The 22,926-nt window shown below is 38.2% G+C and overlaps 1 protein-coding gene across 1 annotated transcript; it reads right to left on the bottom strand.

Moving 5' to 3' along the window:
• Positions 1 to 4,240: 4,240 nt before the first annotated feature.
• LOC131227192 (uncharacterized) lies at positions 4,241 to 5,418 on the bottom strand. The gene has a single exon (XM_058222948.1). The coding sequence runs from the start codon at positions 5,365 to 5,367 to the stop codon at positions 5,116 to 5,118; it is 252 nt and encodes an 83-aa protein (XP_058078931.1). The 5' UTR covers positions 5,368 to 5,418; the 3' UTR covers positions 4,241 to 5,115.
• Positions 5,419 to 22,926: the final 17,508 nt, after the last annotated feature.

Below are 22,926 nucleotides of genomic sequence, written 5' to 3'. Positions count from 1 at the left end.
TGGAAATCCATGGAAATGGATCAAGTTTTTCATTAACATAACATTTTTGTATTGTTGGCATGTTAAAAAAATGTGGATTCCATAAAGCAATCATTAGCCTTCTCCATAATTAGGATTCTCTATTATAAGATACAAGGTGACCCTTGTTTGATAACTATGAGATTTCATAATAAATATGAAATTTAAACTTGCTATCCAAACAAGACCCCAAAAAAATGGATCCTTGTTTCAATAATACTCATAAAAATAATGATAATTATTACTTTTGCTCTTTTCCTTAAATTCCATGTATCCAAATATGCCTAAATCTAAAAAGCTCTTCCTACAATAGATAACTACTGACTATACATAAGATCCCCTTCAAGATTCCCCAAGGCACAAATCTCCCAAAATATCCCGAGCATGGGCTGTTTAACATCCAACCCGACAATCAACCGACAATCAAAATATGCCTGTCTGTTGTTAATGGATGGCGTAGATTCATCAATTCCCCCAGCTTTGAAAGAACACATCCTCAAGTTGATAACCTGTAGCAATTTGTTGAATTGATCCGACTTCATAACCTCTCTTCCTTGGCTTTTACAGCTATTCATGGTAAAGGCCAATGCGTTGGATCAACACTGCTTGCATCAGATTGCTTCTTAAATCAAGCCACCTCTTCTTTTGTCCTCTTGCTCTCAACATTTTAAGCATCAGCTCCCACTTCTGCAATAATGGAGCAGTGAGTCCATCAGCTCATTGTCAACACAGTTGTTCTTATCACTGTCGGCCTGACTTACATGCTCTGATTATCATTAGGATGTGACCATTGTGTCCGTCTCAACTTTGACATATATCATAGAATGCACCAGTTCGACCTTCAGGTTGCTCATCTCTTCCCTACCAATCCAACTGTCGACCCATTGTATGTTCCAGCAACTAATCCATCCATTTATTCAATGATATATTCATCTATCAATTCACCGACAAACACTTTGCATGCATCTTCTTGAATTTTGGAATTTCCACCAAACACATCATCTTCATAGGCTTCTTTTAATGAATCTTGATGTTGTTCTTTGAAATTCTTGGGCTATTTGTAAAACTCAACAGCTCAAGTTTTGCATTTTAAGTGTAGTTACAACCCTCCAATCAGTCATCTCTTCTAAAAGGATAATCGGACAAAAAGGTTGCAAAACTACAAACATTGTCTAATGAAATGATTTCATTTGTTCTCCATGAGATCCAGCTACTCTTGCGCACGAGGCGCTCTTTGACATTGTGTCAACATTATGAAATTATCCAATTGACACAATATCTCATGGGGCATTTCCGTTGTATGATTATAACTCCTTACTCTTTCCTCCAATAAATTCCTCTTATTGCTTGTCATTGATTTCATATAAACCCATGGATGAACTAGCTTTGATACCAGTTTGATGTGGGAATGAGAAGAGGATAAATAACGGATTACACACCACACAATTCAAAGGGGTTGATTTGTTATAGGGTTTTCTCTCCCTACAAGAGAATCATTTCTTCTCTCTCTACAAGAGGATCCTTTGTTCTCTCTTTACCAGAGAACTCTTTAATCCCTCCCTACAAGAGAATCCTTTAGACTCCAATTTTTTATTCCAAGTTTCATCCATCAACTCTAGCTCACGGGGCCTTGGAGGTCTTTGCATATGCCCAAATACAAAAATAAATATCTAAAGAAATGTTTCTTTCTTTCTTCTTTTTTAAGAGATGAGATCTTTCGAATTTAGACTTTACTGATTTTAGATGTAAATTGTATCCTAAAGATTGACAGCTAGGGCATGTTTGAACTGCATGATTCCATGGAAAGCAAATGAAAATTTTAATCATATTACCAAATCATTATTTCCAGTGAGCAATACTGAAAGTTGGATTCCAATTTTATGGTACCTATTTGAGTACCATGTGGAATTCTCAAATTCATTAGACAATCTTCACATTTTTTATGGTTAATGTTCACCTATTTTCTTGTGCTAGAGAATCCTAATTACCAATAAGGATTGTTTGTGGAGTCCACTATTTTCTTTGTTATCCAAAAATCCCAAATTGTCAAATCAAACAAAGTCCTTTTTCGTTTTCTATTGATTCCTTCAAATCCAAAAAGAGAAATAACAATTACCAAAATAATTCTAAATTTTAAAAAACTTACCACATTACGGAATTACTAATGACTCAATGACACATAAGATCCTATTTAAGAATCCCCAACACACAAATCTACTAAAATAACCAAAATATCCTTATTATGGGTTGTTTTACATCCAAACCCATAATCAAAGAGGGCTCATCTGTGTTGATGGATGGCCAAGATGCATCATGGGGTCCACTCGGTTGTGCTCAATGTCATCTTTGTGGTCCTTAGGTCTTTAAGTCTAGAAAGGAATAGGAGGACCTTCTCATGAAAAGGTTCATCTGTGCATTCAGTGATGAAGAAAATTCCATGGTTGCTAATTGGGCTCATTTGTTTTCTAGATTCAAAGGTCATTTGGCTTCCATTATTTTAATAACTAGCAAGTGATCTCCCTAGGTGGTGAGATCGAGCATAAAGTGCTAGCTCACTGGAAGCCTCCTCCCTACGGTTCTTCAAAATTAATTTTGATGGCAACTTACAGGGCAAGTCAGGGTTAACGAAGCCACAGCAATGCTAAAGCCATAAAAATTGCAGTCAAGTTTAACTTCTGCCCAGCTATTGAATAGTGGGCATTGTGACGACTTGGAGACTCTTGCCATGTGAGCATGACAAAATTACACAGGGAAAAGGGAAGAAAAAGAGGAGGATGCAAAAGTGTAAGTGTAAGTGTGTGTGTGTGTGTGTGTGTGTGTGGGGGGGATGTCATTGCCTCTGGAGGTAGTGCATTTTTGTACTTCCAAATCATGAATCGTACATGTGGCACGTGTATGATAATTCAATTGAACAAGGCATCACACGGGCTTGGCTATTTTGAGACTAATAAAAAATTGCTTTGATCAGATAATCCTACGCATCCAAAACTTTTTTTTTTTTTTTTTTGGGGGTTGTTGTTTGCATGACTCTAGAGGCAGTGCATTTTTTGTACTTCCAAACCATGTATCGTACATGTGGCACATGTATGATAATCCAATTGAACCAGGCATCACAAGGGCTTGGCCAATAAAAAAATTGCTTTGATCGGATAATCCTACTCATCCAATAATTGGTCCTTTAATCATTGATGTGACCAGTTGCTGACTTGTCTTTTGGTGTCCATTTGTATGCCACCAATTAAAAGTAAGAAACGTCCAAACAGTGATATTTGGACCATCGCTATCCCTATTTGAACTAACAAACAAACTGCTTCGATCTAATTCTATCCATGTATGTACCAACAGAAGCACCAAACCTGGTCCCAGCAAAGATAGAAGCAACATCATCTACTCATGAAAGTTAACAGAAAAAGCAACGGACACAGTGGCTTAAAACCTCAGAACTTAACCTGGACTTGATCACAGGCAAGCATGACTGACAAGAAACAGTACTTGATTATTCTTTTAAATCTCATTTTTCATATTTTTACAGTACCAAATGCATGTTTGATCATCATACTTGATGGGGCTTTTTCTTAGCTTGATCCATGTCATGATCGAGCTGAGCTGACCAGGTGACTTTTTGGCAACTTGACTTCTTAATCATTGCCGACATGTCAACGCTAGTTTGAATTGCCAAAACTACACAATTTCTGAATCATCTTATTTTTTGTGCTTCTTTGCACAGTTCCACAATCACTAGGAAAAAAGGATGAAGAGAATTTTGGAAATTGGAGTGGCCAACTTGATAGACAAACACAACACACCCCTTTCCAACTCATGGCAAGACAACAGAAAAATTTTAGAGGTTGTACTACTACCATAAGTAGAAATACCAGCAGTAGCTCCATCCTTCTCTAACCCTGGAAATGAGGATTTTGTATAGGAACCTCAGCCCTTGGTCCACACATCTAGGACCCATTTTTCTGTGATACGAACCATTGAACTGATGGCCCATAAGTGATTGGACCAATCCACCACACTGGAAGATATTAGCGATTCAAACTCCGGCCAAAATGTGGACCATAGCTGCAGTTTCTTAATTGAACTGATTGAACAATTAGGATTGCTGTATCATGGTATTTCTTGGACATGGTCCATCCACTCTAGGGCCACCAGATCAACGGCTTAGATCACCATACCATCAGCATAACTGCCTCACACTAACAAAAACAATAACAAATTCAAGAATATGCAGACCATGAAGTTACTACAACAATACATTGTTTATTGCCATGAATTTCCAGACATGTAAGCAACGGCTTTGCTTGGTATATGCAGGTTTTCAATTCCGACATATGGGGGCCACACTTTCATAATCGAGACCATCGTTCCATTGTGTCCCACAGTTTTTTTTTTTTTTTTTTTGATCTGTCATGAAGTGCCCTGTCTACCGTTTAGCTACAAGTTCGAATCCTGTTCTCAATCCAACCGTTTGATGGGCCATGCCCAAAAAATCTACCATATAGGAAGATCCTAAAAGCCGATATTTGGACTTCTTTCAGTTGAATGCCGACCTTCTATATATCACTCTTCTTAACCATCTACTTCTAGTCCTATGGAAACAATTTTTTTGGGAATGATCCATCCATTTTGGTGCGAGACAGATGAAAGGTCCAGATTACGGAAAACTGGACCCCACTGATCGAAACTAAAAACACGCAAAACTTCCCATTCTGTCCAACTACTTATGGGCCATGCCCAAAAAAACTACCATATTGGAAGATACTACAAACCAAGATTTGAACTTTTTCGGTTGAACGTCGACCTTCAATATATTTCTCTTCTTAATCTCTACTACTAGTCCTATGGAAAAGATTTTTTGGGAGTGATCCATCCGTGGTGGGACAACAGACCAACGGTCCGGATTACCGAACAGTGGGCCCCACTGGTCAGAACTGAAAACACGCATATACCAGCATCGGGTCATCATCTAAACCGTTACATCTCAGACACGTGATATAACTATAAAAGGGAATGTAAGGGAATGAAAAAAAAAAAGAAGACAAAACCCTAAAAATCTCAAAACCTGATTTTTTTTTTTTTTTAATCTGAATTTCAAGCGACGGCGACCGTCTGATGAGGGTTGGGCCGATTGAGATTCTTGGTATCTTTATCCTTTGTGAAATCTTCTTGATTGTAGATGACGGTAATGTAGAGAGAGCAGCTGGGGCATCTGGCGATCTCTTCTCCGAGCTGGAGATCGGATCTGGTAATCTGGAAGAGATCTCCGCAAGGGCATGGGTAGGTGAACGCCTGGAGCTCTTCGTTCCATTCCATGTCTTCGATCTCTACGTCGTCGTAAGACATCGCAGAGAGAGAGAGAGAGGGAGAGACGTCTGGTGTTAGGGTTTTAGAAGTGACGTCTGGTGTTAGGGTTTTAGAAGTGGCTAGGGAAGATGAATGCGGTTTGAGTCGGTGCAGAGAAACCCTAATTCGCTTCTTTCTCTTCCCGAGAGAGAGAGAGACGGAGAGGGGGAGCGACTGAGCGAGAAGGGGGAATTTAAAGGAAAGCGCTTGCGTACAAGCCACGCTAGGGTAACTCGTGCGACGTACCACCACGGTTACTTTCGCAGACCGAGAGCCGCGTGTGTGTAACTTTCATTTGATCCACCCCGTCCATTAGATACAATGCCTCATCTTAACCGTTGAAAGAAAAAATCGTGATCATCTAAAACTTTTATAAGACACAAAAGAGAAAATATCTGGGATGAAACCTCCACCACTAGTTTTGTGTCGGAACCACCGTGGCTTTTGTATGTCATCCAATCCATTCATCTAATTTCCCTCCTCGGGATGGATGAATTAGCAAAAAACTATGAGTTATAAAACTCAGGTGAGCCATACCTCGTGAGGTTAGAGGTTTTAGGTATAATTCTTTTGGGATGGCCCACCCGATTTTTGAAGCATCCTATTTTTAGGATAAACGGCTAGCAAGGGTATCTGTACTTGATAGACGGTGTAGATTCTATGTACGTTGAGTATTTTCTCCCATTGGATGCCTAGCGCGAGTTGCCCAGGTGATTTTCCACGGAAACGGATTGGCTACTCCCGCTGCCACCAGCCAATGGCTGGTGTTCGGTGCTCTGTGGGCCCCATCATGATGTATGTGTTTCATCCACGCCGTACATCTATTTTTATAGATCATTTTAAGATGTTACCCAAAAAACCGAGGTATATTCCAATCTCAAGTGGGCCACATTACAGGAAACAGTGTTGAATGAACGTCGACCATTAAAAACTTTTTGGGGGCCATAAAAGTATTAGATCAAGCTGATCTTTGTTTTTTCCCTTCATCTGGGTCTTTATGGCCTAATAAACAGATTGGATTTCAGATAAACAGTACAGTAGACCTTAGGAGGATTTAAATGATAGATATCCAATCACTATTGTTTTCCTGTGGTGTGGTCCACCTAAGAATTATATCCCTCTTATTTTCATTTTATATCTCTAAAATGATCCTTAAAAATGGATGAACGGAATGGATGAAACACATACATCATGGTGGGGTCCACAGAGCACCGACCATCAGCCACGGGGCTGGTGTCAGGGGGAGCAGCCAATCCGTTTCCATTTTAATCTACACCCGTAGGGACGTACCGAGCTATTTCTCAGACGCGGTTTGGCTACTGAGTCACTGACCCAACACCAGCCAGCTAGCTGACGTCAAAGCTCCGTGGGCCTCAACATTATCTATTTGTTTCATCCACGCCGTCCATCCATTTTTCCAACTCGTTTTAGAGCATTAGCCCAAAAACGAGGCAGATCCAAATATCCGGTGAACCACAATATAGAAAAATAATAGAAATTAAATGTCCATCATTAAAAACTTAGTAGGCCTGCTATAATATTTATTTATAATCCAACATGTTGATAAAGTCACATAGACGTGGATGAATATAAAACACAGATCTCACTTCATCCAAAATTTATATAGCTCTCAAAAAAGTTACAATAGTAAGTGTTAAATCGCCACAATTTTCACAATTTTCTATGATGAGGTCCACTTGTGATTTGGCTGGTGTACCACACATCAGCTATATAGCTGATGTAGGCACGTGTCGTGCGAAGACGAGCGCTGATGCTCCTCAAGCTCTGTACGAACGGTTCAAAGGAGATCAAAGTTACATGGCCCCACAATGATGTATTAAATATATCCACACCATTCATCCATTTTTAGAGATCATTTTAGAGTAATATCCAAAAAATGAATCATATCGAAATATCAATTGGACCACACCACAAATAGCAACCGAGATAATGATTTTACCGTTGAAAATTTTGTAAGATCCACCATAACTTTTATCTTCTATCCAATCTGTTCATAGGGTCACAAAGACCTGGATGAAGAGGAAGAAAAAATTTCATATTGATCCAGAACTTCTGTGAACCCCAAAAGGGTTTCAATGGTAGACATTCAATCTCCCATTGCTTTTTGCAGTGTGGTTCACTTGATTGTTAGATCTGTCTTATTTTTCATTTCAAGCCTTATGAAGAGTTCAAAAAATGGATGGACGGTTTGGATATAACACATACCTCATGATGGGACCCACAAAACTTACTGACATAAATACATCAGTTATATAACTGGTGTGCGGTACACAAGCCAATCCGCTTCCATTCTATGGATCACGCCTTAAAATGAGTTCAAAAATGAATGGACAGCTTGGATAAAACACATATATTAAGGTAGGACCACAAAGCTTTGACACCAGTTAGCTGGTGATGGGTCAATTGCCAAACCTGGTCCCATTTTCTCCCATAAATTACTACAGTTTCAGAAATCCAGCCCGTCCATTAGGTGCATGATTCCTTCTTAGGCCTTTAACCTAAAAACTGGTTGATTTCAACAATCAGATGGGCCACCTAATATAATTATACATAAATCCATCTAAATTCAATATTATGGCTTACCTGAGTTTTGCAACTCCTTGGTCCCAATGGGGCACAAGAGATGAATGGCTTGGATGACTTACGCCTGCACAAAAACTAATGGTTGGCATCCCATCTTAACTTTTTCCTTGAGGTGTGGCCCACCTCAGTCCTCAATGGTCATGATTTTTGGATCCTAATGCGAACAATTTAGGGCCGTCAATGGGCCGGGCCTAGGTATGTCTCAGCCCAGATTTTGAACTGTTTTGGGCCGGGCCATCGGGCTAGCCCCATTCAAAATTCTAATTTTTTAGCCCAAGGCCCAGCCAATTGACACCCCTGGCAAACATGAGATGGCATACCCAATGGACAAGGTAGATCTACTGCAAGTCCGGTCTTATGTGTGTGAGGTGCCATAGCATAGCTCAATTTTATAAGTTACTTAATACTCTGATTGCATGTGGCTCTTAATAAGCAGCACTGGAATTGATACATGTGGCAAATAGGAATCAAGTTAGCCAACTCAGCTATGGGATACACTATCTCAAAGCTATGAGATAAAAATAGAATTGGTTAAATATAATCTATTTTTAGCTACTCAATAATTTCAGGCCACCGACTGGTTAGAACATCTAATTGGATGGTGCTTTTTGGTCCATTGTATAAAACTTTTATGGGTAATGTGGATGGTTTATTTAAATTTGCTTGTACACCAAATTTATTATTTTTTGGTAATTTTTGTTTATACCCAACTAAAAAATTAGTTGAAAGATAGTTCAATTACTAAAATTTATGCTACTAAAAGTTTTCGAGTGAAGTAGTGAATGGTATGCTTTTATTGGTCCATAATAAAGTTCAATTCCTACCAATATTCACATTGGAAGATTAAGAATATAAAACCAATAGCTTAAACAAAATGATTAAATAGGCCATTTATGCCCAGACTGATAAATCATTGGTAATCAAAAGGTTATATCCATTGATAGATCATGAAGAGTTTAACCATATATAATCCCTCTACTATCCCATTAAATAAGTGGAAGATTTATTAAATTGTGAAACCTTGCTATTCCGACTGTGATGTGCTTCCATTGCTGATAAAAAAATACCCATCCAATGGTATTTAACATATAGAAAAACTACCAAATAAAATGCATCCCAAGTCAAAATATCACTACTACTGCGTCATCCAAGATTGTTGCTGTAAAATTTATAACTAAAATCTTTTATTTATACTCACCATACTCGTATGTTAATCACTAATGTTATTTCAAATGGTAATTGAAGGCACAAAAAATAAGGACCTCAAATTCTCCATATGCCCTTCAATCTAAGGATTAGTGAAGGCTAGTACATAATCAAGTTGACTCGATGCAAATGTAACAGGTCAACCAAATTAGAGATTCAACATGATTCAATATGATTCTCTAGTGTAAGTGTATGGCCAAGCTTAAACATAAGAACTTACATACATGAACACTCACACTTCTATGTGGGGCAAGGCAAGGCAAGACATTGGTAAGAATGGAGATTATCCATCACAACTCACAGCTGGTTCCACTCACAAGAAGTCCAATAAACATGTTCATGAGTTGCCCAATCCTATTGCTATAATTATGAAATTTAGGTAAAGATATATAAAACACAACTCTTCTTTAGCCAATGGTTGTTGAGTCCAAACTTATATTTAATAGAACAATCAAAGGAATACTCCCTTTAAATCATATATCCATAGATAGTTTTTAATTTCATATGCATTAATTATAGCATCTAAGGTATCTACAAACACAAGTAGCCATCAAGATTCATGATTAGGGGTGTACATCGAGTTGAATCAAGTCGAGCTGGCCTTAGCTTGACTCGGCTCAGCCACCAGCTGACCTCAACTTGAACTCAGCTCGGCTCGGCTCGGTTCTCGAGCTTGACTGGCCAGCTCAGCTCGGTTCGGTCAGCAGTTGGGGCCAGTTCGAGCCCAGTTCTCCATTGTAGCAATTTCACAAACACGTAGACTGTACCTTCAAAATCTCACTGTATTTGAGACAACAACAATGTTTTTACCGGTATTTTATCAAACACCTTCTAAGCAACATAAAACTCAAGAAAAAAAGGGTGTTGGTTTCATATACATACCTTCCTTGCCACCAACCACACTTCTTTGAGTCATTTCATCAAACACTTGGTGAGCAACATCAATATCAAAGTAATCGAGTCACCGAACTGGTTCGATCCGAGTTCGATTTGAGCTGGGTTCGATCCAAGTCGAGTCGAGCTAGGGCCAGCTAGAACTTGACTCGAACTCATTTTCGAGCTCAAAAAAATCAGCTCGACTCGGCTTGAAATCAGCTTCGAACCGAGTCGAATCGAACTTTTTCGAGTTGAGTCAAGCGAGCTAACCGAGCTAGCTTGGTTTGTGTACACCTCTATCCATGATCATGGCTGTGATTGGCTCTTCAAGGCACACAATATTAGCACAAACATGAAAGTTTGACACTAAAAAAGATTAGGTAGATCCATTTGGGCCTACCATATCATGTGTCACTCCATATGTGCATTAGGTGAGCCTTGCCAGGATGATATGATGTCATGATCATTAGGTGGGCTATACCACACAAAACAATGAACAACTGTCCAAAAACCTCCAAGTTGGGTCATATAATGATTGGATTGACTTGATCTTTCATATACAAGTTGGATACCACGTAACTTTTTAGTATGAAATTTTATATGGTTGATATTTTAGAGAATTTTGGGATTGCCTTTTTCTCTTCTATTCCATTAATCTATAATCAATAAAATTGTACACAGATAATTTTTTTTTTTTTAAATGTAAAAATAAAATACAGGCAAATATGTCAGAGTATGATGGTCCCACGAGAGCATATGAGTATATATACTAACACTCCCCATCAAGTTGGAGCTTGAATGTCCAACACGCCCAATTTGGAGGCAATATCAAACAAACGAGGCGAGGTAATACCCTCGGTAAAATGTCCATAAGTTGGTTCTTTAAAGACAAATAAAGAGTGCAAATAATATCATTACATAACTTTTCTTTATTGAAGTGGCAATCAGCTTTAATATGCTTATTACGTTTATGAAACACGGGATTAGAAGTGAAATAAATGGACACTTGATTATCAAATAATAATGGTACATGAGACGATGTGTCAATGCCCATTTCATGGAGAAACAAACGAAGCCAAAGAATCTCACTAGTACCATGTCCCTTAGAGCGATACTTTGCTTCAGCAGATGAACAAGCAACAACATACTATTTCTTACTCTTCCATATTACTTGATTACCTCCGATGAACATACAAAAGCTGAATATAGACCTACAATTTGTCAATAACCAACCCAATCAAGCTCACAATTGGCGCAAATGTTAGTGAATATACTCATGCACTCCTGCGGGATCACCATATTCATTCATTGTATTTGCATGTATTCTATTTTTGCCTATTCTCTTAGTATTAATGTACAATTTTATTTATTATAAATTAATAAAATGAGAGAGAAAATTTTTCGAAATTCTTTGAAATATCATGGCATTAGAGCCAGTACTCGAAGATCCAACGTTCTTTGCATCATCTTGTGGTTGGATGGTTTGTTCGTCATCTTCAAAGAATTGTTGTGATGTTATGATCATCTAATTGTTGTAAGTTTTATGTTATCAATTTTTTATTTTTTTTTAATCTGTCTTGTACTTCAGACAATATTGTTTGTATAATAGAAAAAGTCGTGTTGGGCCATCATCGGCATTGTTTCTCATGATCAATGAATAGGGTCCTGGGCTAATATTCATGTCATTGTTATATTGTTGTTGTTATTTTTATCTCCAATTAGAGATCCTTTTTTGCACCATCGTTTTCTCTACATAGATTAAACGTTATCGTTACTACCCCTAATCACATTATTTGTAATGGTCCACCTTCTTTGTAATCCATGTTGTAAGTTTTATACTATCGGTTTTGTTAATCTGTCTTATACTTCAGACAACATTGTTTATATCGTAGAACAAGTCGTGCTGGGCCATCATCAGCATTGTTTCTCATGGTCAATCAGTAGGGTTCCGAGCTGATATTCATGTCATTGTTGTAGTGTTGTTCTTATTTATATCTCTGATCAAAGATCCTTTTTTGCACCATCATTTTCCCTACATAAATTAAACGTTATTGTTATTACCCCTAATCGAATTATTTGTAATGGTCCACTTTCTCTGTGATCCATGGATCTACTACTCATTGGGAGATTTTAACCCTTCTATTATTGACTTGTTGTGTATTTGTTGTGGATCTTACTTTGGTTTTATTGCAAATATAAGAAAACCTAGATTTGTTACTAACCATTGATTGCGGGCCTAGATCTTTTTTATTTTGATCCAATGAACCACATCTACATTGATATTGTTGGGATTGAGATTCATGCAACGTTAATGGTTATATACATGTTTTATTGGGCATTGTTTATGGGGAAGGCCCACCTGGTGTTAATCAACAAACACTACATGTTGTACATTTTGTACACAATCATGTTCTACTATCAAATATCATGTGTTAGCATTTTAGATCTCCTCTTCTGTAAGTGCATGTAGCCCACGAATCCCTTCTGATCTCTTTTTTGTCAGAGATCACCATTTCCTTATTTTTGATCTAGTGGGCCATCATTGTCCGCGAGAGTACACGAGTATATACCCTAACAGTGACCAAAATACCTTTGTTTGAAGGGGTGAAAATACAATTTTCATAAGTTGCATTAATATGCAAGATGCCCATATAGGTGCTACACATGGGATCATACACATTGGCGTAAGGAATCCAACATGTCCATCAAAGTCTCCTCAAAATTGAGCCGATATAACCATCATGTGAATAACCACGTAAATTTGGAGGTTGTCATATAGGTGTCCATTATCTTCCATTGTGAGGCTAGCATGTTGTTTATACGCAATCTAAGATGTCCATTGACTCATAGCATAGTGATGGGATACCCCAATCATCAGGCCTATAGAATAATTCGGCGTACCACACAATATTAAAAAAGGCACAGCCATCTTAAAATATATGAATTCATATAATGACCCACATGTATTCAATTAACTTAGTCTTCAGGGCAGAGACATTTAATGTTTGGTAACTATGACAATTTGATTGGGTGCCACAAATACCCACGTGGTCGCACGTTGAGCAATTGTAGAATAAACTTAATTAAGAGTCGTTGGAGAATAGGCTCGATACATAAATCTAAAATAATATATCCCATCTTTAATATATGATACAAAAGGTTATTAACTTTTTGTGTTTCTTTTTGAAGGTAAGATCAAATTCTTTATTACCAAACCAATGAGGTCAAATGCTAAAAAAAATTAACAAATGGGAATAGAGGCTAGGGAAGGAAGCAAAAAGGATCCACATCCCAAATTGGGGGAAAAAAAAAAAAGAAGAAGAAAGAAAGACAAAGCCCATACCCCTAGCCAGAGACACAGAAAATAACAAAGCCCACACACTAAGTTAGAAATAGGAAAAAAGCCCACACCTCAGACCATGGAAGCAAAAACAAAGACTCTCATTATGGGCCAAGGAAACGATGTCGACCACAACCTAAACCAGAAGAAGAAGAAAAACACAAATTATGCCTTGGGCTAATGATTAAAAACAAAGCTCGCAGGTTAGAATAAAGAACAAAAGCAACGATACACAACTCAAGTTAAGAAAAAAGCACCACCCACACCTTAAGCCGAGGGAAAGGAGAAAAATACAGTCCATGCCCTAAGTCAAGGGACCAAGATATAATATAAGCACACACCTAAGGTAAGGGAAGAGTTATAGGAAATAAATCTCACATTAGATAATCTAGCTCGACCAAGGCTATAAGCCTAATGGAAAAACTCAAAATCGAGACTCCCAACAGCTTTGAAATACAATTCTTTTATAGCTCCTAATAATATCAATAGGAGCATCAACACTCAAAATGATAACATGAATCTAGCGGATATAGAGAACATCACCCAGGAAGAGCAATTAGTGCTTTAGACTATTACATTCTTCATTATGTATCTCAGTAGAGAAATATAGAATGTCATATTAACAAAATCTATATAAATCATGCCTAAGGATTCTAAGACTCATATCCCCATGACCTTAGTCGTCAATCTCACAAACCATACCCCAAGTGGTCCTAAGTTAGGGGGAACCATAGGAGCCTCACCTTCATGTCATTTGCATCACTACAAGCTAGGCATAATCTAGGCGACAAAAACATCTTGGATCCCCCCTAGACCAGGGAATGGAGGCAAAGTGAGCATGGACAATAGACATGGGGGTTTTAAGAGGTTGAGACGACATCCTGGGGGACCCCACCAATATTCATCTCTATGACAAATATGGATCTAAATATGATCTCCTTAAGATTATTCCTAAGTACAACTTCTATTATGAGGGTTTTTCCACTGAAAATATAATTCTCTCCCTCCAAATATGCTACACCAAGGCAGAAAAACAGAGCTTGCTGATAATATCACTCACAAGGTTAGTAGTGCTGTCAATAAAGCTTTGAACGGAATGAAGTGAAAGATAAAATAGAACGTAGGAGGAGCCTAATTTATCTTGCATACATTCATAAAATCTAAAAAGAGAAGGTACAGTCAAAGACCTTGAGTGCATGAAGTACAACCAGAATTGGTAGTGATGTTTTGCCACACGAGTTTGTCCTTAGTTCTAAGCTTACCAAGGAATACCATCCAAGCCATGATCAGTCCCCATGGATATTTCCCCCAAATCAAATGAAATCAACCCAAGTAGCAGTCGGGAAATGGTTTGTACAACACTCCACAACATATTGAAAGGATAACCTATCCTTGAGGGCCCTAGGTCCAGACTACTTCATCATCCACTTGAAAAGTTTCTTTATAGATCTCATTGAAGATTTCCATTAAATATACAGAGATAGGGAGAAGGCCACGCCACTCATACTAATAGATGAAAGTATTGACCTTTATATCAATGCCATATGAAGGTCATAGATGGCTCGATCTCCATAATAGTTAAAAAGGCTGGTAAAGCCAAGGCATAGGTCAAACTAGAAATTAGTTAGATTGTCATTTCTAATAAAGTTTTTGGTATGACCTTTAATAATGTCATGAACTCTAATGATATTGCCCAAGCCAAATAGGCTAAAGCAGACTTTTAATGTATTTTGTTCGAACCCACTTACCCCAAAAACTTTAGTAGTTGTCAAGGATTTTCCAGAACTGCTCGAGGAAGTAAGCTTGATAGAGATTTCCAATAGAATAATACCAAGGTCACCTTCATTTTTAAGCTTAAAGATCCGATTTTAATTAATAGAGTAGTGCTTTGAATTTCTTCAAAGAAATATTGTACTACGCTTTTTAAGGATGAAGACATAATTTTTTTGGAGAAAGAAGGCATTGGATAAGAAAATATAGAGGGCAATGAGGTTTAATATTAATAATTTAAGTCTACTCGGGAAGGATAACAAAGAAGCATGCCGCCCACTAAGCTTTTTGTTGAATTTGCCTGTAAGGGATACACAAGCCCAGAGGTGGAGGCACACAGAGTATAAAGAAATACCCAACTATTTAATAGAGATGTCCCCTTCTCTAATTCCCAAAAGGGTTCTAATGGTGTCTTTGTATTGGCAGGAACCTAAGTAGATAATCATACTCTTTTAAAAGTTGATATCAAAGCTTGAATAAGCATTGAAATTTGAGAATAAACAGTTAAAGTTCATGGCAGTTTGAGGATCAATGTTAGAACACCATGAAGTTGTCGGTAAAGAGAATATGGGTGATAGTAATCATCCCTTTAGAGAAAGGTGACTTAATCTGACCATTCTCCCAGCACTAAGATATTAAAGTCGATAACATTTACATGACTGTGAATAAAATGAAGGGGATAGTGATAAAGACCTCCATTACTTTTGAAAAAAATCACACACTTCTCTATTGATAATGATGAAGAAATTTGGGGAAGAGTTGTAGTTAGTAATCTAGTCAATTTATTTTCTTGAAAAGTTAAGAATTTTAAGGGCTTTTATTAAAAAAAAAAAAATCCAATTTACGAGTCAAAAGCTTTCCTCAAACATACTTTTACTGACATTTTAAGTGACTATGATTGGTGTGGATACCATGAAGGTCTTGACTACGTAGAATGTTATTTGAGATGTCCCTCCTTAGGATTAAAGAAGATTGGGAATAACTGACGATCAAGGGCACAATAAAACTTTATCTTATTGACCATTATTCGAGTAATTATATTGAAAATCTCATTAATAAAGTAGCTTAATAGAAGATCATTAGTAAAACTAGCATTTATAAATTTTGACAGTTGGGATTAATATGCATTTATAGATCGAGTCATCCATTCGTTAATTTTCAAGATTGACTACCATATCATTAGATCAACCTATTTTTAGGATTTCAATCTCCTTTACAGATAAATCTAACCGTAATATATCATAATCGGAACCCAAAAATATCGAATCCATCATCCTTTAAGTCCACAATACTTGATTTGCCAATCCACTACCTGATCATTAAATCAGCAGTCGGATCCCAATTAAGCAATTCTTAGAGACTTGAGAACCCATGTGAATCAATATATGGAATGATCTGATTGATGAATTGTCTGGAACTGACAACAAATACTATCTATCATCCAAAAATGGCAAATTAAACCATTCATATTCCATTTTAGGACTCAAATAATAAGATCCACCATTCATCGGGCCACAACTTACATTTACGCAATCCAACATATGTCACCCTAAATCGGATCATTTGGATGCAAAGCAACTACATATGAACACCTGAATCTACTACTGGAACTCCTAACATCATTATAGACTAATCGAAGACCAATCAAACTGTTGAATTGTTAAGAATTGACATAAAGCTCAAAATTCACTTGGTGTGGCTCACCTGATCACCTGATATGTTCCACTCTTCACTTTGTGCCCTAAATAGACCAGAAAAAACTAATGAACTGAGTTGATTTGTCAATTAGATCATAGTGGACCCCACAATAGTGTGTGTGCACCAGTGGTGGTGCACCTATCATGCATTGGAGCACTGCCCAGGCCAATCAGGCGTTGACCCAATGAAAAACCGAGAAAAATGAGTTTTCTCCCCTTTCTTTCTGACTTTTCCCGCTTGAACCAATATTTGAACGGACAACATCTTCTTGAGATTGTCATGGCCCACCATCATGGGCAGACTCGAATGATCCAAACCATCCATTATACTCAGCTGAAGACTCTGGCTAAAACCTAGGTAGTTTTACACGTTGTGTCACACATGTGTGCGCACAAGTGCGGGCACAAGCAGAGGCCTGCGTGCGCCTATTTTTCGAAAGCAGAAGATTTCATTTTGCTGTGACGATGGCAATCTAAGAGGAACTCTTTTACTTTATCTCGACCATTCGTTCAGAGCAATCTCGGCTCTCCAACCAACCCTCGGTTTAGGGTTTCATAATTAAGGAAAAGGTGGGGTGAATCCTTTTTGATGGTGCGTTGTCACGATCCTAGCTACCATTCACTTCTAGAAGCCTTTATGGTCAATCTCCAGTAGTGGTGGGCATGTTGGACCCGATCCAGTGGATCCGACTCGACTCGGTATCGTTCTAAACAGAACCGATGGTCTAGATTGGGCCTAATTGAGTCTGTTCATCCAGATCCGATCTTATTTCTGGTCAGATTCAGGTAGTAGTGTATTCAGATAGATCCAGTCCGAATACCCGAACCGAAAGGGTCCGAACCGACCGGACCCGGAGCGGGTAGTCAGGTATAGTATAAATATTTTTCCTCCCAAACCTAACCCACCCGACCCAAATCGTTTCTCCGGCTCTCCCTCTTTTCTTACCCTAACCCCTCTCGCCCAAACGAGAACGAACAATCTTCTTCCTCTCCTCTTCTTTTTGAACGCTCAATCCAAACCCAAGCCACCACTCCATGCACCAGCTGTTGCCTGCCCGACGTCCGGTTGTCTCGTTCGTCCCTGTCTACATCTAATCGGATAAGGGTTGGGGTCCAGCAGTGGTCGGCGTCCAGCCTTGGCTCGTTGCCCACCGGTGGCCTACTATTCCATTAATACCAATATTTCCATTTGGATTTCATGTATGGCTGTCGATCTTGAAAGGAAGAAGCTGGATTTTCAGGTTTATCGAGTCCAACCAGTTATCTGGAGATCTTCCTCCGGAGCTTGGGAATCTCACCAACCTAGATAGATTGTAAGGCCTTTCTCACTTCTTTGAGAAATTCTACATGATCTCTATTACAGAATATCTCTAAAAAATGATTAACTAAAAATGCTTATTGTGGTTTTTCCTTGATATTTCTTGAAGGTAAAGACATAAACAATCCACAGCCTTATTCTTTTTTCTTTTTTTTTTTGGAGCAGTCACAGGCTCACAACCTTATTCAATTCTCCTTGAATATGAGAAAAAAAGGAATTCCAATCAATTACCTAAGATTTAAATCTCCTAAGGATAATTTTTCAAGCCTCTGCAGGGAAGGACTAACCATTGCCACAAGCCAATTTGAACACAATCAACCATGTGACATTCAAAGAAAGTGTCATACCTTCTAATACTACACACAACTTGTCTCAATTGTGGTCATCAGTTCTTGAGGAGATTGCATTAGCTCCCATGTGTACAATTTCAACCCCAAAACGGACTGATCCGAACCTTGCCAAATCCGATCTGACTCCGTTTTCCTGACCGCGTCGGACTCCGATCGGGTCAGGCCAGCAGGGGTTCGGGTCAGACCGAAGACCGAGTCAAACGATCCTGAGTCGGTCTTAGATCGGTTCGAGTTCTGGTTGGGCCATGTAAAATCCAGACCGAGCTGAGTTGGACCCAATCCAAGCTGACTCGGTCCGATGTCCAGCTCTAATCTCCAGCATCCATCTTAGGTTAACAAGAAGCCTATCTCGCTACAATCGCAAGTTCTCATGCGAGATATCAGCAACTCGTGTAGAAGAGATCGCACCCAAAAATCTCATGCACTATCGAGTTTTGGGTAATGTTTCTTCAAAAAGTGGGTCCCACAATGATCGACGAACTAATCCAATCCATCCAGAAGCAATGGATTAAAAGGTTTGGCCATACATCAGAAGTTGCCATGACTGGCCACTTCATCTTCTCCATCTGGTAAGGAACCCATCACCCTTTGGTGGGCCCCATTTTCTAATCAAGGCTGTCCATATGATGGGCCATATTGTCAGAAATTCATCCTTGATGGTAGATTGGATCCAGGCAATCGAATTATCATGTACCAATGTTGATTGCGATGAAACTGTGGAGTTATCATCAAGCATAACTAATCCAATAATTAGTTGTTTCGAATCCTCTAGAATAGGATTAGAAAGACCTATTAAATGCTACCTTTTAGGGCATCCCTTTCCTAAAATAGAAAGAGAATCAGAATGGGAGAGGGTATGCCATTTCTTCCTTGCCGCACTAAGTGACTCAAACAGAATCTCATACCGAGTTCGTGGGGGTGTGATGCGAGTATGTCTGAATCTAAGGGTTGACGTACTGACTAAGGGTAGAAGAATACACACACACACATAGAGAGAGAGAGAGAGAGGTAGAGTCAGAGTTTTATGAGTTGCCACACCGAGTTTGCTTCCACCTAATCCGAGCCAACATCTGGTCATAGTTGGATGTGTTGTAGCAAAGAGAAAGAGAAAGAAAAGGGAAGTTGAGAGAGGAGCATGAGAGAAAGAAAGCAAGAGAGGAGGAATTGGAAGATGGAGCCCAGACCTGCATGTGGGGTTTCTGTCGAGTCAGATTAATTTGACTCGTTAGTGGGTTATTGCTCATGTCTGGGCTGAGTCTAGGCCAAGTTTAGATTCGTTTTGGTCAAGTAGTGAGTGAGACAAGAGGAGAAATGAAAAAAGAAAAAGAAAAAAGAGAAGAGATCAGAGAAAAGGAAGCTCTGTTGTCTCCTTCTTATCAGGTTGCACCAGCACTAAGTCAACTCAGCAAGTTTCACAACTTGTTCAACTTGTTGGTGGATCGAGTCAGGGTTGGGTTTCAGTCCATACTCTTGGCTGGTCAGACCAAAGGAAAAGAAAGAAGGGAAGAAGAACAATAAGAAGAGAGTTAAGTTGTTAAGTTGACTCAGTCCAAAATTGAGTCAAATCATTGACTCGCTGACTTATGGCGAGTTTAACCAAGTTATGTGGGTTTCATTGTCCGTGCTCGATGTCAGATTGAGTGAGGAGAAAAGGAGAGAAGAAAGAAGAGAAAAGAAAGAGAATAAGAAGAAGTGAAAGGGACGAGTAGGGCTGAGTTGAACCGCTGAGTCGACTCGGGCCGAGTTCAGCTTGGGTTTGGGTCAATACAAGTTCCAGCGACGTCAAGGAACCTTAACTTAGTAATTCATTGAGTTTGGTTCGAGTAGAGAGCCAAGTTCAGCTGAGTTTAGGCAAGTCTAACTAAGTTTAGTAGAATCAAGAGTGAATCGAGTTTCAGATCGGATTAACTCGGCTAATTGAGGTATATTATCTCTTAAATATCTTATGATGCTCAAGAATTAATACTAGGTTAATGAATTGGATTTTCTAATTCTATGTAGTAGTCAGGAATCTCCCAAAATTCACAATCATTGACAAAATCTACGTTTTTATTGCAGAACTTAGTCTAAATGTATCGACGATCTAAGTAAGCAAAATTTTAATAGTTGATTAGAATACTAATTAAATATTTGTTCAAGTGATTAACTTTTCTCATTCAAATAGGCACGGAATCGCATTTTAAACAATCTAGAGGTGAATTTAAATCTAAGGTGCACGCATCTCTTAACAACACTGGTAGACAATTCGACTCAAACGGTGATGACTTTTCCCCTTGGGCTTTTCACTTTCATGTTAGTTTAAGTAATAGTTTCCCTTTCGATTTTGATCGATAATTGATATATCTATTTCATGATTACTTGTATTAGTTATTAGAATTGATCTTTGCATCATATGCTCAACATTTATTTGGTACAAACACTTACATATTACACCTGAATATCTTCTCACACTTATGAATTGCATAATAAACTTGAATTACTACACTGATTAGTGGAAAACTTCACTTATATATGTATATCCATATTTGAGATGTAACTTGATTGATTGTGATTACAATGGACCCTTGAACTAGTAATAATTCTGGGTGTTGGATTAGACAGAATTTTGTCATGGACTCACCGTCTTATGGATCGTTTGTCCCTATGTGGCTTTTGGGAGTAATTCTTTTTTTATTGCATATATAAGTGGACTACTTGTCCTATGTGGCTTTGATCGACTATTTGCCATATGTGGCTTCAATTGAATATTTGCCCTATATGGCCTTAATGGATTATTTTCGTATCACTCTGCGATGGTCAGTTTCACTTGTTGAATTATAATTAGCCACTAGTTGAGGATGTTACCATTAAACATCCTAGTGTCAGAGCCTTATGACCCGGGGATGGTGGTATGGGATACTGTGCCCGAACTATCAATCTATGTTGGGTCACAAGCCCCCCACAATGAACTATGAGTTTTCTTAAATTGACTGCTTGCAATTACAATAATAATGGTTGGGCTAATCATACATTTATGGCATGCAAACTTTACCGGGTGGTCAATGTAAAACACAAGTCTTCTTGGGTCACTATAGGTTGTACCATAGAGTATTATTGAGACTTAAATATTGCATAATTTCTCCTATTTATATTTATGTTATATGAACATGAATCAGCTTAATGATTTATTTTATTCGTGTTTGTGTTGTAAGGTGAATTTAAGAGCTTAGATTGAAAATGGTGCTAAAAGCATGGATTTGATGCTCAAGAATCACAAAGGCAAGGGATAGATATTAGGAGATCAAGATTGAAGAATTCACATGGCAAAGATCCAAAAATACCAAGTGAGGAACGAAGAGAATCAAAAATTTGAAGTGAAAAAAAAAATCCTGAAATCATCCTGAAAAAAGCGTATTCTGAAACTTTGGGTCATTTTATGAAATTGCGCAAAGTGAAGTCTATCTTGGGAAGCTTTGCAGAGTAAAATCCATTTTAACAAACTACGTAAATTTAAGGCGGTTTCTAGAGTTTTCCAACTAAGTGCGAAAGTTGGAGTTCCCCACTTATAAATAAGCCTTTCCAGGGCATTTATAGGCATTATTCAAAACATTCAAGAGCAAGATTTAGGGTTTTTATAGAGTTTTCAATTTTATTAAAGTTTTATAAATTATTTTTTTTCCTTTTAGATCTTTTCTATTTGCATTTATTTCTTTCTTGTTGCTTTTTTATTTTGTAATTTAGTTATATTTTTCGAGTTCCCTCAAGCTTAAGCTAGAAGGGAAGCACATTACTTTAATGATTTTATAAATTATGATGATTGATTATTTTTAATGATGAGATGAATAGTGTATGCACGTTATCGATTATCTAGATTTAGGTTTTTATCATCATGTGAGATATTTATATTTTCATCATATGAGATCCATATTGATGAATAAGCTTAACCTGGATTAATTAGATTTTCTAGATGGACGATTATAGACACCCCACCCAGGCTACTATCTTGAGAAAGTTAAGACAATCCGAGAACTATGGTCTAATCCAAACCAAACCCTGATCCCAAACCCTAATCCCAGAACCAAACCCTGATCAAAAACCGTAATTCTGACCTGAGCCATCACGAGTCATCATTCAAAGCCAAAGTACACCCATTTAAGCTTAAAAGCCCGAAAAGTGGACTACTGGACAAAACAGAACATTAGATAAAACCCACTGGTCAAGGCCCGGCTCGAACCAAGCCTGGGCAGTAGTCTGACTACTGCCGGTGGTAATCCAATTACCTCCGCGCGCGAGACATGTGTCTCCTCCGAGCAACAGTTGTCTCTCGTCCTTAAGTCAACTTTTATATGGATTTACCCCTCCGGCCCACATTATTTATCATTTTACCAACCTCTACCAACCACCAAGAGCCAATAAGAG

This window comes from Magnolia sinica, chromosome 15, assembly GCF_029962835.1.
Source record: "Magnolia sinica isolate HGM2019 chromosome 15, MsV1, whole genome shotgun sequence".
Taxonomy (NCBI): domain Eukaryota; kingdom Viridiplantae; phylum Streptophyta; class Magnoliopsida; order Magnoliales; family Magnoliaceae; genus Magnolia; species Magnolia sinica.
The sequence above is the reverse complement of the archived record's forward strand: the minus strand, read 5'-3'. Positions and strand labels throughout refer to the sequence as shown.